Here is a 16,263-nt window from a genome sequence, read left to right as displayed (position 1 = left end):
CCACACTTACGGCAGGTGCTGCGTTGGATTGGAGCCACCTTCTGACTTTTCTACGTTTGTCATCTAAGATAAAAATTGCTCCTGGTCTTTTTCACATCAGCTTCAGCTCCTTTCCTCTTGGGTGCCTTGGTGTGGGAGTGTGAACTGTCACATGCCACCGAGCAAGGTGATTCTGCGGGACTGAGTGACACCAGGGTGAGCAGGGCACAGCTAAGAATTTCGGTTCCACGACAAATTTGGGCCAAGTCCCTGCTATAAAGGGATCCGGCCTGCCCACGTATAAAGCATGAGAAAGTAAAATTCACAAGCACTTTTAAATCAAAAGATACATTTAATAGGAGGAAAAAGGGTCAGTGGGGCAGTCCGTTTAAAGTCTCAGTGCTCCAGAAGCTACAAGGACAAAGTTGAAGCCTTTTCCTTTCCAAGAGCAGAAAGTTGCACCAGGTCCACATCTAAGTAAGAGAGCCTTTCTGGAACGTGGAGTCACTGTACAGAAGTCCACCATGACAGCAGTAGCAGCAGCATCTCATACTACTCCCCAGACTTCCTCAAAGGCAGTAGTAATTTTAGCACACGTCAGGGCAGCAGAGAGGGGATAGTTGCTGATGGAGACCATCTTTTCTGTATAGTCAACATTGACCTGAGAGAAAAGAGGGATTAAAAAAAAAATAGAAAAAAACCCCATCAAGCTGCAAGTTTTCCTTGAGCCCCATCTATCTCCATTAGTACAAGAAAGAGAAGGAGCTACTGGACAGGGTCTAGTGGAGGGCCACAAAGATGATTAGGGGTCTGGAGCATCTCTATTATGAGGAGAGACTGTGGGAGCTGGGCCTGTTTAGTCTAGAGAAGAGAAGACTCAGAGGGTATCTCATAAATGCATATAAATATCTCAAAGGTGGGTACCAAGGGGATGGTGCCAGACTCTTTTAAGAGGTGCCCAGCGACAGGACAAGGGGTAATGGCCATAAACTAAAACACAGGAAGTTCCACCTCAACATGAGGAAGAATTTCTTTACATTGAGGGTGGCACAGCACTGGAACAGGCTGCCCAGGGAGATTGTGGAGTCTCCCTCTCTGGAGACATTCAAAACCCAACTGAACATGCTCCTGTGTAACCTGCTCTAGGTGACCCTGCCTTGGCAGGCGGGGTTGGTCTAGATGATCTCCAGAGGTCCCTTCCAACCCCAGCAATTCTGTGATTCCATTAATTGGGGAGGCACAGTATTTCTCCAGCAGGACAACTGTTAGCACTCACTAATGCCCTCTCTTGAGAGGGAGAACAGTCCCAAGTGTTGCAGTATTGGGCCTTTTTTGACAAGCCTGTCTGGAGGGAAAATGGGGGGCTGGGCAGGGGGGAAACCAAGCTGAAAAAAGGGGCAGATAAGAGCTCCATACTCAGAACAAGACTGAAATCTATGCTGATAAAGGTCTTTACAACTCCAAATAAGGGATACACACACTTACCGAACCGTGGGCAAAAGCTCCCACTACAATGGCAACTGGCTCCGCTGCAGGAACCAGCTCACGCAGATCTGTCACCTTTGACGCCGCAAAGGAGGTACCAATCTTCATACAGCCCACGGGCAGATGGTCACTGACTGGATTCTTAATCACCTACAGAAAGCAGAAAGTTCACAGGGATATAGAGGTAAGGCCACATAGCTAGGTCCATTGTTTGTTTCAAACAAACAACAAACAGCTGTTGTTAGCTGTTTGCAAGCTGCACTAGGAGCTCACAACTAGTGCAACTGGAACAGTTCATCCTCATTGTCCACAGTAGTTATGATGTAACATATGACAGTGTCATTCAGCAACCAATATTACATACACAATTCAACATTACAGACTGTTCTTACTCAAAAATCAAATCCCCTTGAGGTACACGTCATGTTTCCCTGTTCCTCTGCATTACTCCCCAGTTGCACCCAGGTCCTTGAGCAAAAGCAATCCCATAGATGGGTTTGCCTTTGCTTGAGGCCATGATGACAGCAGAAATGCCGAAGACACAGATAATGGAGGGGTAGGTGAGTCTTGGCTGAGGGGAGCAGTAGACAAGTAGTAGAGCCGCAGGGTGAAGCTCCCTGTGATCAGCACTGCAATTCCTGAATAATCTGACTTCAAAAAGGTCTGTGAGACCTTCTCTGAGTGACTGTAGACAGTGTTGAAAATCCAGGATAAGCTGAGGCAGAGCACTGCTTCTAGGAAAAATATCCTGAACACCACCTTCTCCTGGAGAGGAGCCATGAAGTACACATTGGGCAGCAACATGGTCAGGATCCCCAGGCAGAGGAACAGAACAAATCCCAGCAGGTGTGTCCAGATGTTGCCAGCTTCAGTGTGTATCTGGAAGATGCTCTTGAAGCAGGTGTGGAAGGAGGGCATAGGGGGCCTCTCTCCATGCAGGAGGTAACTTTTAGCCTTGAGCCAGTCAGGCAGCACATTGTATGAGCCACTGCCATTCCCAAACCTTGTGCACAAACTCTTCCATGTTATCCATGGCGTGGTGAGCCTGCAGGGGCAGAGTCAGTACTTGCACCACCTCCTCCTCCTCACGGGCTGCTGGACACGGCAGGTCCTCAGCGCTGGCCATGCCAGCGGGTCCTTAGTCCCCCTTCTCCTCCAGGAACAGGCGCAACTGGAGCTTGCCGAGATGGGTACCAGGGGTCATGAGTTTGGAAAAGTTGAAGTAATCCACTTTAGGCACCTTTGCCTCATCTTGGCTAGCAAGCAGGATGCCGCTGGGATCTAAGACCACTCTACCTTTTTTGGGTAATCTGGATGTAGAAAGTACATTTAAGTCACAGCAGTTCTTCAATATATTGTTCAGTATATTCCTTCCTCACCTGGAAATCTTGCTTCTGTCTCTGATGAGGAGCGCAGCAGCACCTTGTTCTGGCATAATACTTGAGCCAAGTTTGAGAGAGCACTGAGCGAGGAAGGCCAAGCCTGGCTGCTTGTTGTCTATCCTTGCCTGCTGACCCGTTTCCTCAGGGAGATGTGCTGGCTGGGGCAAAGCATTCTCTGCCAAGATGACGACATTATTATCATCACCACCTTCCTTAGGCTGCTGCTTCTCTGGTGTTTGCAGCAACAAAGGTAATTCTCCATCCAAGGAATCCGATATCATAACAAGACCTTCGTCCCTGCAGTTTATCCATGTCAGTACCTAGCCATGGCAGTCAGGTTTTCACAAGGAAACAGATCACTCAGCTCCAAGGACAGCAGTGTTTGGGGTTCCTTTCCTGCAGCAGCTCCCACAGCAGATGCCAGCCCCATGCAATGACGGGGTGGTATGGAATAGTGACTATGCCCACACACCTCTAAGTTCCATCCCCTCTCTGCAAACAGGACACCAACCAAAAAACCTCCCCAAAAATCCCTCCTAAATCGCTGTAGGATGCAGAGCTAGAGTGTCGCAACATTAGCTGTGAACAGTTAAAGAATGCTTACCTTCAGCAGCTTCTGAGGCCCATCAGCTGCTCGAACACTGAGCTTATGCAGCAGCTGAACTGACAAGAGAAAACAAGAGAAGAAAATTACTTAAGCTGACAGTTCTTTTGCTGGAGGAATCCCATGCTCTGCCTGCAGTTCAGAGCTGAGGTACACAAGAAGTCTACCTTTAGACTTCCCAGCACTGCCTGAAGCAGTCTTAAGAAGTACTGAGCAGCAAGTTATTTTGCTGGTAGCACAGTCTCCTGCAGGCACTCAGCACTTCGCTAAGGAACACACAGTTGGAGTATGCACCCTGGAACATCACAGAGGAATGGTTTTATTTCTCTGCTTTTTTTCTGAGTTTCATGTTTTAAGGTTGGTGCCACTTTTTGACTTTTCCCAAAGTTCTTCCTCTCCTAGCCAGCTTCCTGCATTATTCTGTAGCTGGTATAAATTTTGAATCACTTACCCATAAGACCGCAGAACCGATCAAAAGTTCTTGGGATTCTGGTTTGGGGATTGACTTCAATTAGAACGTTCTTCTGGGTATGGATATAAACCTGCAGGAGACCAGCCCGATTCAGGGGGCTGTCCATGAGCATCAGGAGACTCTGAAAGTGAAAAACACATGGAAGTGGAAACAGAAAGGCACAAGAAAGGATTCTTGGGTAAATTGAGGGTTAGCTCCCATGAGTGCAGAAGGGACAGATGTTAAGGCTGAAAGTTCATCTGACTACTGGAGTTCTACTGTAATGCTAAGAAAACAAGCCCAGACCCAAACGGTGACTAAACCCAAAAGCCACAAACAAGCACGACACAAGAGGCCAAACTCGCCCCCTGGGTTCCAAGGGCACAAGTGTCACTGAAAACCAGGAAATAAACCCTCCAACCCATTTACTAGGTTAGAAAGCAGACATTATTCAGTGCTGAGGCACATGGGGCACTCCTCCACCCAACATGTGTGCCAGTTATCAAAACTTTTAACTATTTATACATTTTAGCAAACAACGGAATTAGTGTTCATTGGCTACAAGTTACATAGTTCTCTTATTACGCGGTATTCTAGTTTCTATTGGTTAATTATTCTCCCACTTCTCATGCCAATTAGTCCCCATACTCAGTTTCTGTCTTCTGTTGGGTCAGTGGTCTCTAGGTCGGTGGTCGCAGATCTCCATGGCAGAATTACCTTCTAGTCACTCAGAGCTGATTTCAACAAAACTATTGAGCTGGTTTTATTAGTTTCTTCCTTATCTTGCGAGTCCTGCCAAATGCCCTTGTCGCCAGTAAATTCTGCCCATTATCAGTGGTACATCCTTCTCCCCGAGCTATATTAACTTCCCCCACCAGGTCCGAGATCACTGAAGCACGTCAAGCCCTAAAATTTGTTTTCCTAACACATGGACATCACTTAGAGCTTACTTATTAAATGCTATCTGTTTCACGGATTAAATCTCTCTGCTTGCTGATTAAGTCAACGTTTTTCCCCGCTGCTGCACAGACTCCTTTTTAAAAAAATACAGCCTGTTCGGCAGCACAAGCAGGCCCGCAGCCCCGAGGAGCGATGTCCCCAGGCCGCCTGCAGGGCTGCCCCGACGGCACAGACGCTGCCGCGCTCAGCGAGTACCTGGTGGGTGATGTCGGGCCGCACCTCCCCGGGGTCCCGGCCGATACGCAGCAGCAGCGCCTTGTGCTTGTCGCAGTTGAGCAGCTCGAACGTCTTCCCCACCTACGGCCAAAGCACGGACAAGTTGGGCAGCGAGGGACGAGGGCGCCCGTGGCTCGGCCGCACCCCCTCGCCGCCCGCACCTTCACAGTCTCCAGACTCGCCCCCTCCAGCACCACCAGGAGCCGCCGCTGCCCGCGGGGCCGCTTCGCTTCCAGCGGGAGCCCTTCATCCTTCTCACCCCCCTGAGCGTCCCCACGTGGCCGCTTGGGCGCCGCCATTTTGCCACTCCGCCCCGCCGGCCCCGCCCTGGCCCCGCCCCGTCCGCCGCGGCCACCCAAGATGGCGCCCGGGGAGCACCCTCTATCTGGCTCCGGCCGGACCCGCTTCCGGAGCGCTCGCCCGCCGTGCCGGAAGGCGGGCGCCGGGGGCGGGAGGGGGCGGTGGCGGCGCTCCCGGCGCCGCGGTTTCTCGCCGGAACGCGGCGGCGGTGGCTCCTTCCGGTGTCCTTCCCGGCGGGGGCGGCGGCGGCGCGGCCATGGCGCAGAACCTGAAGGACCTGGCGGGGCGGCTGCCGGCCGGGCCCCGCGGCGTCGGCACCGCGCTGAAGCTGCTGCTGGGCGCCGGCGCCCTGGCCTACGGCGTGCGCGAGTCCGTGTTCATCGGTGAGTGCCCACCCCGCCCCCCTGTGCCCCCCGCGCCCGTCGCCCGCGCTGACCGAGCCCCCGCTCTCTCCTCGCAGTGGAGGGCGGCCAGCGCGCCATCTTCTTCAACCGCATCGGCGGCGTGCAGCAGGACACCATCCTGGCCGAGGGGCTGCACTTCAGGTAGGGCACGGCCCCCCGCTCCCTCCCTGGCCCCGCGGGTGCCCGCGCCCATAACGCCTCTCCGCCTCCCGCAGGATCCCCTGGTTCCAGTATCCCATCATCTACGACATCCGAGCGCGCCCGCGAAAAATCTCCTCCCCCACCGGCTCCAAAGGTGAGAGAGAGAGGCCACGAGGCTGGAGGGAGGGAGGGGACGGGAGTCCTGCCGCAGCGCATGTCCCCTTCATGGAATCAAGCGATGATAGAGGGTTGGAATGGATCTGAAAGTCCTGTCTAGTTCCTGCCCGTGGCAGGGGCACCTTCCACTAGACCAGTTTGCTCAAAGGCCTTATCCATCCTGGCTTTGAACACTGGTAGGGATGGGGCACCTACGATCTCCCTGGGCAACCTGTGCCAGTGTCTCACCAACCTCCCATAAAGAATTCCTTCCTAACGTCCAGCCTAAATTCCTCCTTTTTCAATTCCTACCCATTAGTCCTTGTCCTATCACTACAGTCCCTAATGAAAGGCTGCTGTCTGGTTTCCCTGTAGGCCCCTCACCTTTCCTCTTCTCCTCTCTCTCAGACCTGCAGATGGTGAACATCTCCCTGCGGGTGCTGACGCGCCCCAACGCGGCTGAGCTGCCCAGCATGTACCAGCGCCTGGGGCTGGACTATGAGGAGCGGGTCCTGCCCTCCATCGTCAATGAGGTGCTCAAGAGCGTTGTGGCCAAGTTCAACGCCTCCCAGCTCATCACACAGAGAGCACAGGTGAGCCCTGCCTGGGGCAGGCTTGCACTCAGGTCACAAAGAAACTGCTGAACTGTGGATGTGGGGAGTGTTGTAACAGGTAAAGGAGAAATGTCTTGGGCTAGTGGGTGATGCATCCAAGTGGAAAGAGCATGGTGCTGTGCCCTGCTTGCAGCTTGATTCCAATGCAAATACTAAGGTTGTATCATTGGCTTCTGAAGAAGATTGGACCTATTGGTACATGAGGACAAAACTGTACCGCAGTGGGAGAGGTGGGGGAGGGAGAGCTGATTTACATCACAGTTCACAGTAGAACTGGCTTTGAAAAAAAATTACCTGGCTCTTTATGGGTCTCAGAATGTCTGTCAGAGCAAGTTAAACAGTTTTGAAGGGTCTGAAAAATGAAGGGGAGGAGCAGTTAAAGCACTAACCTGTCAGTGATGGATGCTACAGAAGGGTAGCAAGTACTTCTGTGTAGAATCCCAGAATGTGCCAGGTTGGAAGGGACCACAGTGATTCATCTGGTCCAACCTCCCTGCCCAAGCAGGGTCATCTTGCTTCATCCATGGCACAGGATTGTGTCTAGGTGGTTCTGGAATATCTCCAGTGAGGGAGACTCCACAGCCTCTCTGGGCAACCTGTTCCAGTGTGTGGTCACCTTCACAGTAAAGAAGTTCTTCTTCATGTTCAGGTGGAACTTCCTGTGCATCACTTTTTGCCCATTGCTCTTGTGCTATTGATTGGCACCACCAAGAAGAGCCTGGATCCATCCTCTTGTAACCCCCCCTGCACACACTGATTAGAAAAAGATTAGAGGGTCATCTGGAGGGAGGGGTGTTGCTAAATAATAGAAATATTTAGCTTAAAAATGCCTGTGTCTGAAAGTTTGTGTTGTGGTAATTTGATTGCCAGGGATTCTGAGAGTGCTCATCACCTATGGCAGCTGAGAGAGAGAGGAGGTGCTGCTTTTCTTTTCAAAGGCTGTACAGGAGATCCTGCAGGATCAGTAGACTGCTAAAAAGGAAAAGTTGTCAGCTGAAGTACAAAGCATCTCTTAGGTAGTTTCTGATCCATGACAAAAGAAGCGAAGATAGGAACTAAGTGTCCAGGTTTTGTTATGAGAACTGACCCATAGCAGGGACTTCAGGGTTTTGTGCTCCTCCACATGGTGTGCACTGGGGGGATTTGTTCATCCTCATGTGTGGAAAGAATGAGTGGAAATTATGTGACAGCAAAGAGTATCTGTGAGGAGTTCAGGTTTATTGGAAGCAAAGGCTGTTAAGCATCTGTGATCTTAGAGAAGAATAATTCTATGATCTCTGAAACTTTTGAACAAACTGAATTGGATTTGCCTTCTTTGAACGTACCCTTACTACTGTTTGTTACTGTGAAATGATGTGTATTGCAGGGGTTGATAATCAGGAGAAAATTAAGTATCTTTATGCAGTTAGGCACTCGCAGTTCACACAGTGAAGGTTTGTGTCATTATTTTCGAGTTCTGCTCAGAAACAGCTGCAGCAAAAGTAAAAGCAAATGCTAGACCTGCCAAGCATGTGATACTGTAGCAATAGTTTCTGTTTAAGTCAATATTTAGTGGAGGACTTGTCAGCCTGCCTGAAAAAGGTGCTGGCAAGTTAAATGTGTAATAAATCAAAATATCTTGCAGCAACACCCATCCAAAGTGGCTAAAAAGAGTGGAGTAGCCACAATAGAGAAGTAACAAATTGTGTGGTCACTTTTTTTCCCTGTTGGAATACAATTACGAGAAGACAGCCTGCAAACAGCGGCAGGTTCAAGGTGGAGAAGGAAATGCTTATTGCCAAAATGTGTGGGAACTGTGGAACTAGATGTGGTAGGATGTGAAAGCCAAAGATGCTTTCAAGGTTTTTTTATTTCTGCAATGTAAATTGCATAGTAGTGACTATAAATAAGCTGTAATGTAGTTTTGAAAATGTGATGTGTAGCTATGGATACGCAGTTTTATTCAGAGGCAATATTGATGTTTATGTTTTGGAGCTGGGCTTAGGCAATGTCTCCCCCCACACTGTGAAGAGCAGTTGTCCTTCACTTCTGGAGTGCACAGGAACACCCTGTGCTTGGTACTAGTCTTCTTGCTGTATTTGTGTTTCAGGTGTCCCTGCTCATTAGGCGAGAACTGACAGAGAGAGCCAAGGATTTCAGCCTCATCCTGGATGATGTGGCTATCACAGAGCTTAGTTTCAGTCGTGAATACACAGCAGCTGTGGAGGCTAAGCAAGTGGGTGAGTTCCATTTGTGCCTGAAAAGGGTGGATTGCCTTTTCCCTTTCACTGAATTATTAAAAAAGGAGGTGGAATTTGGGCTACTGTGTTGCTGCTTTTGTGTCAGTACAGGTACAGAGTTACAAATCCCAGCCTCCTTAGTAATGGAGCTGAACAGGTTTACTTTATAAGTATTATCAGAAAGCTTTGGGCCATAGCTGATAGGATAGACTGTCGGAGGGACTGAGTTCCCAAGGCTAGGGTTCCTCTTCAGACCGGGAATATGTTTCTCCCTGTGGGGATTACATGTGGAGGGTCTGGATGCTGTGGATTTTACTTAAGGTAAGTTGCACTCAAATACGTTTCGTACTTGTGGATATGGTCCCAGAATGCCGTAGGTTCTTTCGGAAGCAGAGCCCCTGGGCCTCCACTCTCAGGTTCTGATGGCTCAGAAGACATGATGTGGTTCCAATGCGTGTGTCCCTTCTCCCTGCAGCCCAGCAGGAGGCACAGCGCGCCCAGTTCCTGGTGGAGAAGGCCAAGCAGGAGCAGAAGCAGAAGATAGTTCAGGCTGAGGGGGAAGCGACAGCTGCCAAGATGATATCCTGCTTCGGGAGATTTTGTGGGATGTGGCTTTTGAGCTTGACAGTCCTGAGAATCCATCACACTGAGCTCACGCTCAGGAGACTGTGATCGGATGAAAGCTTCAAGTAGGTCACTGTTATTTTTTGCCCCACTTCTCCGCTTGGCTGGAGTGAGGTTCACCTGAGGTTGCAGGTCAGAGCAGAGAAGGTCATGAGCCTTCACTCCCTGCTATAAGGTTTAATTTTTATTGGCTGTGTTGGACCATAATCCATAATGTTCTTGATTTGGGGAAGGAAAAACATGCCTGCCCAAAGGCCCATGTTATTGGGATAGAGATTTCTTTTTAGCCCTCAGGATGTTTTTTAATACGGCTTAGGAAGAATTCCTGGAGGGCAGGCAGCTTCTGTTTGCAGGTTTTCCTTAACTTTGTTCCTCTGTACCTTGGGGAAGCTCTCAGCAGGAATCCAGGCTACATCAAGCTACGTAAGATCCGAGCTGCTCAAAACATCTCAAAAACGGTGAGCACTGGTGCACAAAATTCCCTTTGTCCTTTGCTGTCCTTGTGCTGTCCCCCCAGCCCAGTGGCCACGTGATGAATTTAAGGCGAATGTGATTTGTCCTGTCCTGGTCTTTGTTCCTGCCCAGCTGGTTTTGCTCAGATAGAGCTTAAGATGATCTGCAATTAGATGTGAGGCTAAGAGTTCATGCTCTTCATATGATAAAGCCAGATCCACATCAGATTCCATCACCCACACTCAGCTGCAGCCACCAAAAGCTCCTGGTTCCCTGCAGGCTGAGAAGGGGGGACAGATAAATGTGGGATCAAAGGTCTTTGTGACAGAGACAGAATGAGCACTTCTTCTGGAAAGTCTGATGGCTTCTGGGATGGAAGTCAGGAAGTTACAGAGTTGTTTTGGGGAATTGCATCGATTGAACCAAGATTTTAAGTGAATAAAACAGGAGTGCTGTATCTGGAGGGGGAGATAGGTTCCTAGTGCTATTCCCCCATGTGCATTTATAGTCCCTTATGCCGTCTCCGTAATGGATTTCTCTTTCAGATTGCTGCCTCACAAAACCGTGTGTATCTCACAGCAGATAACTTGGTACTGAACCTGCAGGATGAGGGCTTCACCAGGTAAAGGGGCTGGATGGCTGGATTTGTCTGCACCCTACCTGGGAAGCTGGTCCCCTCTCTGGAGCTCCCTCAGGATCTTTCCTCTGAGAGGAGCCTGATGCCAGAGAACACAGCCAAGTAGGGAGCAGTCATTCTTACTGTGGAAATGGAGATTTTTGTTAAATCTAATCAACTTATTCTTGTTTTTCTTTTTCCCCACCTTCCACCCCTTTACTGCATCTGCTGACACAGAGGAAGGTAAGGCTCTATATATTTTGGTAATTTTGTTAGTACTTGGAACAAGGATGTTGCTGTTTTGCCTGGTGCCTGGGATATTTCTGGCTTGGGCTTTTTTGGCCCCAGGAGGTTTATTCCATCTCTACCTCATTTCGCATTTGTGATGTGAAGCTTGAAGCTTTCCTTGCAGGGGCCACACAAACATCTACATCAAGTAGGAGATACTCAGTAATTGGAGCTCCATGTGTGTCCCATAAGGAACCTTGCATAGCAAAGGCAGGAGTGAGGAGTGTTCTCTGATCTATCACACATCTACAGGACATCCTGTGTTTGTGGCAAAGAGGGCTGTAAGAAGGCAGGCTGATGATCATAGGAATTTGTGTTAGTTTGGGGTAATGATCTCTAGGAAAGATGCTTTTATTACTCTCCAAAAGCTTTCCAGTCCATGCTAGAAATCTCCATTTCCTGCTTTCAGCGCTGGCAGGAATTTTGTGGCTTTGCCTAATCTATCCAGTGTTTACTGAAAAAGGCAGTGCCAGCTGAGCTAAAGTAAGATGTAGCTGAAAGCTTAGATTTCTTAGAATCGAGAAGGGAAACCAGAGCTGGTTTCTTCTCTGTGGGATCTCTGAGAAGATCCTTCTTTGTCACCTCTGACCAGATTCTGTCTTATTCATTCCAGAAGGCTTAAGGGGCTTTGAAAAAAAATACCTGTAGGAAGGACTTGGAAGTCCAGATCCTTTGGGTGTGACACCGCACACCCTAAAATCCATAGTGAGGGGCTGGTTCAGCTTTGCTTGTGCTTTCTAACTAATGACTCCTGTCTGTCTCCCTTTCAGTGACAGTCTCCTACTCAAAGGAAAGAAATGAAAGAAGCTAAAGACTCCTAGAACCAGCGTCGCTGACCAGCAGAAGATAAGAGTGAGGATCTTTGAACTCCCTCCACTAGCATTGTTTGCCCTTACTTTGAAGTTTTTAATCCAGTAGCCAGATTTGGTCCCTGTACCCCTGCTCCATCTGTGGTGATTCCTGTTACAGGAATGGGCTTTGCCTGTAGGCAGCTGTAATTCCTTCTTCACCCCACTGGTTAAGTTTGGAGAGGAGACAAGGGACTGGTATTAACCCATGTGGATATAGTAATTTGCCTCTAATCTTCATTAATCTTTAGATTTCTGTAGGATATCAGAATTCTTTTTTGGTCAAGTGAGGGAGTTCTGCTGCCATCAGCACCAGGCTTTTTTTTGTAGTAAATTTTGTTTCACTCTTGATCCCAAGAGAACCTGGGACTGAATTCAGGAAAATGCCATTCATTGGGTGCCTGTCACTGCTGGAAAATCTATTTGTATCACTGCCTGCTCAGTGATGCTTTCAAACATTTGTAAAAATTAAAAGAAAAACAAATTTATATTGTGTCTAAGTGTGCTTAGTGCCTGAAAAAAGATGTTGCATAGGGGGAGGTGGAATGGAGATTTTATTTGGTTGAAAACAGAATGAGGATGTTGAAGGGAAAGGAACAAGAGAAATACGCTCTTGTTCACTGGTTGATCACAGGGTGGGAGGAGAATGAGGAGGTGTGGATGCTCATACAACTGCGTGGGTCACCAGGGCTGGTTTCTTAGCCAAGTGTAAGTGCTAGAGATGAGTGTAGGTTTACCTGCTTTTCCAGGTCACAGAAGCATATATATGTATACACTCCGTGTGTGTGTGTGTGTGTGTGTGTGTGTGTGTATATACATGTATGTATATGTATGCATACTGCTTTCCTGGCCAAAAATATAAGACAAATCTTCCTCCACTGACTTAACTCTTTTTGCTTGGATTTCAACAGCAAGATCTTGTCTGCTTTAAGGGCTAGCTTCCTCCCTGTCTCACTGGGCTGCCCTGTACTAAGATTTAGGACTTAGAGGTATCACATTCATAGAATCATACAATATCCTGAGTTGGAAGGGACCCACAAGGATGATCAAGTCCAGCTCTTCACTGCGCACAGGGCAACCTAAAAGCTGTAAGAGCATTGTCTAAACACATCTTGAACAGAGACAGTCTTGGGGTCATGACTGCTTCCCGGGGGAGCTTGACCACCCTGTAAGTGAAGTCCTTTTTCCTAATACCCAGTCTGAACTTCCCCCGATGCAGCTTCAAGGCATTCCATCATGTCCTGTTGCTGGACACCAAGGAGAAGAGTTCAGCACCTCCATCTCTGCTCCTGGTGATGAGCAATGAGGTCAGCCCCTTGTCTCCTCTAAGCTGAACTAGCCTTGTATCCTTAGCTGCTCCTTGTAAATCACGCTGCCTTTTGCAGTCTTTGTCGCCCTCCTTTGGACATATCGTAATGTTTTTTATGTCCTTTTATCCTGGAGCTTGGAACTGCACACAGTACTCATGGTGAGGCTGGACCAGTGCTGAGTACAGTGGGACTGTCGCTTCCTTTGGCTGGTTAACTATGCTGTATCTAATGCACCCTGGGATAATGTTGTCGCTTTTTGCCTGGCAGGGCACCCTGCTGGCTCACAGAGCCTGCCATCAGCCAAAATGCCCAGATCCCTTTCTACAGAGCTGCACTCCTGTCTCTTGTCCCCCAGTCTGTATTTACATCTGGGGTTACACTGTTTTGGGTGCAGAACTTAGCATTTGTTCTTGTTAAATTTCACATGGCTGATGATTGCTGAGCATGCTCATCTATCAAGATCTCTCTGTCAGGCCTCTGTCCCCTTGAGGGAATCAACAGCTTCTCCTAATTCGGTGTTATCAGCAAGCTTAGCGCACGGCTGACTCCTGTGTCCAGGTCATGGAGAGAAGCTCTGAAGAGAACAGGCCCTAAAACCCTGGGGAGCACTGCTAGTGACTGACCACCAGCTAGATGTTACCCCTTTTACTACAACCCTTTGAGCCTGACCCCTCAGCCAGCTGTTCCCCCACTGTATTACGTACATGTCTAGCTGCATGCTGAGCACTGCTCAGGATACAGTGAGAGACAGAATCAAAAGCTTTGCTAAAATAAAAAAAAACCACCCTCATTTGCCTTCCCTTTGACTACTAGGTGGGTAACCTTGTTGTGAAAGATTATTGTTAGTAAGTCATAACTTTCCCTTCAAGAACTCATGCAGACTTTGATCAACAACCATTGTCTTTCGAGTCTGTTTCAATAACTCCCAGAATAACCTCCACAGTTTTACCAGGCACCAGAGCGAGACTGATAGGCCTGTAATTAACAAGGTCTTCTTTCTTGCTGCTCTTGAAAACTGGGAGAACATTTGCCAGCTTCCAGTTGACTGGGACCTCTCCAGATTCCCAAGGCTTTTGATAAATAACGGAAGTCTTGCAGTAACATCAGCCAACTCTTCGGTGTCCTAGGATGAATCCCTTTGAGCCCCATAGACTTTTTGTGTTCAGTTGCAGCAGCAAATCCCATTCAAGTTCAAAGTCAACCATGAGCTTATGATTCCCCAAGCTGTGGCCGTCCAGCTGAGGGCTCCAGGCATCCCAGGGCCCATCATGGGTGTCGAAAGCAGCACTAATGTCTCCATCTCCATCACTATTTGGGGATGAGGTGACCTACCTCATCAAGTAACAGACCAATGTTTCCTTTAGTCTTCCTTCTGCTGTTAACATATTTAAAAAAGCCTCATCTTACCCTTCAGCTTCAGCTGAGCTTGGGCCATACAGATTTGCTCTCTATAGTGGCAAGTAGTGTGTCTGTCCTCCTCCCATGTTTCCAAAGTCCACACACTTTCTGCTAAGTTGTAGAAGGAAACAGATCCCTGCTCAGCAGAGCCAGCCTTCTCCCTCAGCTGCTTGACTTCTAATACATTGACCTGGTGATTAGCTCAGCTAGTCAGACCATGCTGCAAGTAGTGCCAAGGTTGTAGGTTTGATCCTCTTACAGGCCATTCACTGAAGAGTTGGACTCGATGATCCTTGTGGGTCCTTTCCAACTCAGAATATTCTGTGAACATTATTATTGCATGCTCCCATGGTCTTGAAAGAAAGCCCTTAGAAGGTAAGCAGCTTTTATGTACCCCACTGTCCTCAAAAGCAGATTCTTAGGGGACCTTATTGACTATTTCCTTGAGTAGCCTGAAGTCTGGTCTCCCCAAGTCCAGGGGAGTAGCTTTACTGACAGTTTTTCTCATATCACCAAAGAGTTTAAACTCAAATATTTCATGGTCACGATGGTCAAGACAGCCACCCATGAGACCATCTCTTTTTACAAACAACTCCAAGTTGAGCTCTCCAGTGAAGAAGAGAGGCCTTTAGGGACCTCTTCCTCTGGTGAGGCAGAGCATGAGATGTCTAAATGAACAGATATAATCTATGGATTCTTGATTTTAAACTTACCAGCAGTCATAGCCATAACTAATACCCACATATTTTTACTTGCAACATCAAGGAAGCAAAAATTTTTTGAACCAGCTTTCAAAAAGCATTTTCAAGTAGCCACCCTAAAGTAATCTGTGTCTAACAGTGCCTGTGTAAAGTAGACTGCTCATTTCAGTGCTGCCTTTCTTGATGTACAATCACGAAAGTTCTTTTTCAGACTGATTTCTCTGTAGATGGACACAATAAGTTCAGGGATTTGAACACAAATGAGGTTCTCAGGAATCTGAGCTTGCTCCACAAGATGTCTCCATTTTCAAGCTTCAGGTAGAGTTTAAGCTAATCCTTGGTATGCCTTGCTTTAGGCTGTGGCAGCTTTTTAAGAACGAAGAGAATTGAATCCTGCCCATTGTAACTACCCAGGAATCTGAAGCAAAGATAGATGTTTCCTTAGACTAGGACTTTAGTCCCTTCCCCATGACTTAGACAAGGGTATCTGGCATCACTGAGAGGTGAGTCACGGTACACCTCCTTCCACACATCTTTACTTTTGCCCATTGCTTTCCCCACTGTCCCTTTCCTGCCTCTTCCTCTGGTGGCAGCAGAATTGCAAAGCCAGCTGGTAAATGCACACCTCACAGGGTAAGGGAAGCCAAAGTCCAGTACATGGGAAGAGGGTCTGCTTACAAAGTGTCTTTTAGCTTCTAAATGCTGCCAAGCAAGTTTCTTGCCATATCAAATGATGACAAGCAGTGTCTTTCCTCCCATCATATTGTGTCTCGGGTATGTGTCTTTAGCCCAGGCAGCTTTCTCAGCCACGTGCTCCAGCACCAGCTGCTGAACTCAAAAATGCTCTGGCATTGTTTCTGCCTTTGCTTGCTTGAGGCAGAGTTTGCAGCTGAGGAGGGGCAGAATGTCTCCTAGCATGTGCAGGACAGCATTCCTTGAGGCTGTGATCTGTCCCTTGTAAGTTTGCCTGTTGCCCAGGCATAGGATTGAAGTTGCTTTTTCTACCAGGATGAGTTCTTTCATCTTGGAAGTATGTTATTGCTGAACCTGTGCTGTGCAGTATTGGCTTGGGGGATGCTATTCCTTGTGTTAGCATGCCTGAAATCACTGCAGC

General features: G+C 48.3%; 2 protein-coding genes and 1 pseudogene across 2 annotated transcripts; 1 reads left to right on the top strand and 2 right to left on the bottom strand.

Moving 5' to 3' along the window:
- Positions 1 to 311: 311 nt before the first annotated feature.
- On the bottom strand, positions 312 to 5,392 carry EMG1 (EMG1, N1-specific pseudouridine methyltransferase). Its single transcript, XM_027681417.1, has 6 exons — positions 5,239 to 5,392; positions 5,057 to 5,158; positions 3,902 to 4,043; positions 3,451 to 3,509; positions 1,465 to 1,614; positions 312 to 640 (listed from the first exon to the last, which is right to left on the bottom strand). Exons 1-6 carry the CDS (start codon positions 5,374 to 5,376, stop codon positions 527 to 529), a joined length of 705 nt encoding a protein of 234 aa, XP_027537218.1. The 5' UTR covers positions 5,377 to 5,392; the 3' UTR covers positions 312 to 526.
- LOC113966381 lies at positions 1,886 to 2,641 on the bottom strand (annotated as a pseudogene).
- Positions 5,393 to 5,611: 219 nt separating the features above from the next.
- On the top strand, positions 5,612 to 12,228 carry PHB2 (prohibitin 2). The gene is made up of 10 exons (XM_027681416.1): positions 5,612 to 5,760; positions 5,838 to 5,922; positions 5,997 to 6,076; positions 6,487 to 6,671; positions 8,782 to 8,911; positions 9,387 to 9,490; positions 9,916 to 9,993; positions 10,534 to 10,610; positions 10,842 to 10,847; positions 11,663 to 12,228. The coding sequence occupies exons 1-10, from the start codon at positions 5,634 to 5,636 to the stop codon at positions 11,691 to 11,693; spliced, it is 903 nt and encodes a 300-aa protein (XP_027537217.1). The 5' UTR covers positions 5,612 to 5,633; the 3' UTR covers positions 11,694 to 12,228.
- The last annotated feature ends 4,035 nt before the right edge of the window (positions 12,229 to 16,263 follow it).

The sequence above is a fragment of the Neopelma chrysocephalum genome, unplaced genomic scaffold (assembly GCF_003984885.1).
Source record: "Neopelma chrysocephalum unplaced genomic scaffold, ASM398488v2 Primary Assembly neopelma1_60, whole genome shotgun sequence".
Taxonomy (NCBI): domain Eukaryota; kingdom Metazoa; phylum Chordata; class Aves; order Passeriformes; family Pipridae; genus Neopelma; species Neopelma chrysocephalum.
The sequence above is the reverse complement of the archived record's forward strand: the minus strand, read 5'-3'. Positions and strand labels throughout refer to the sequence as shown.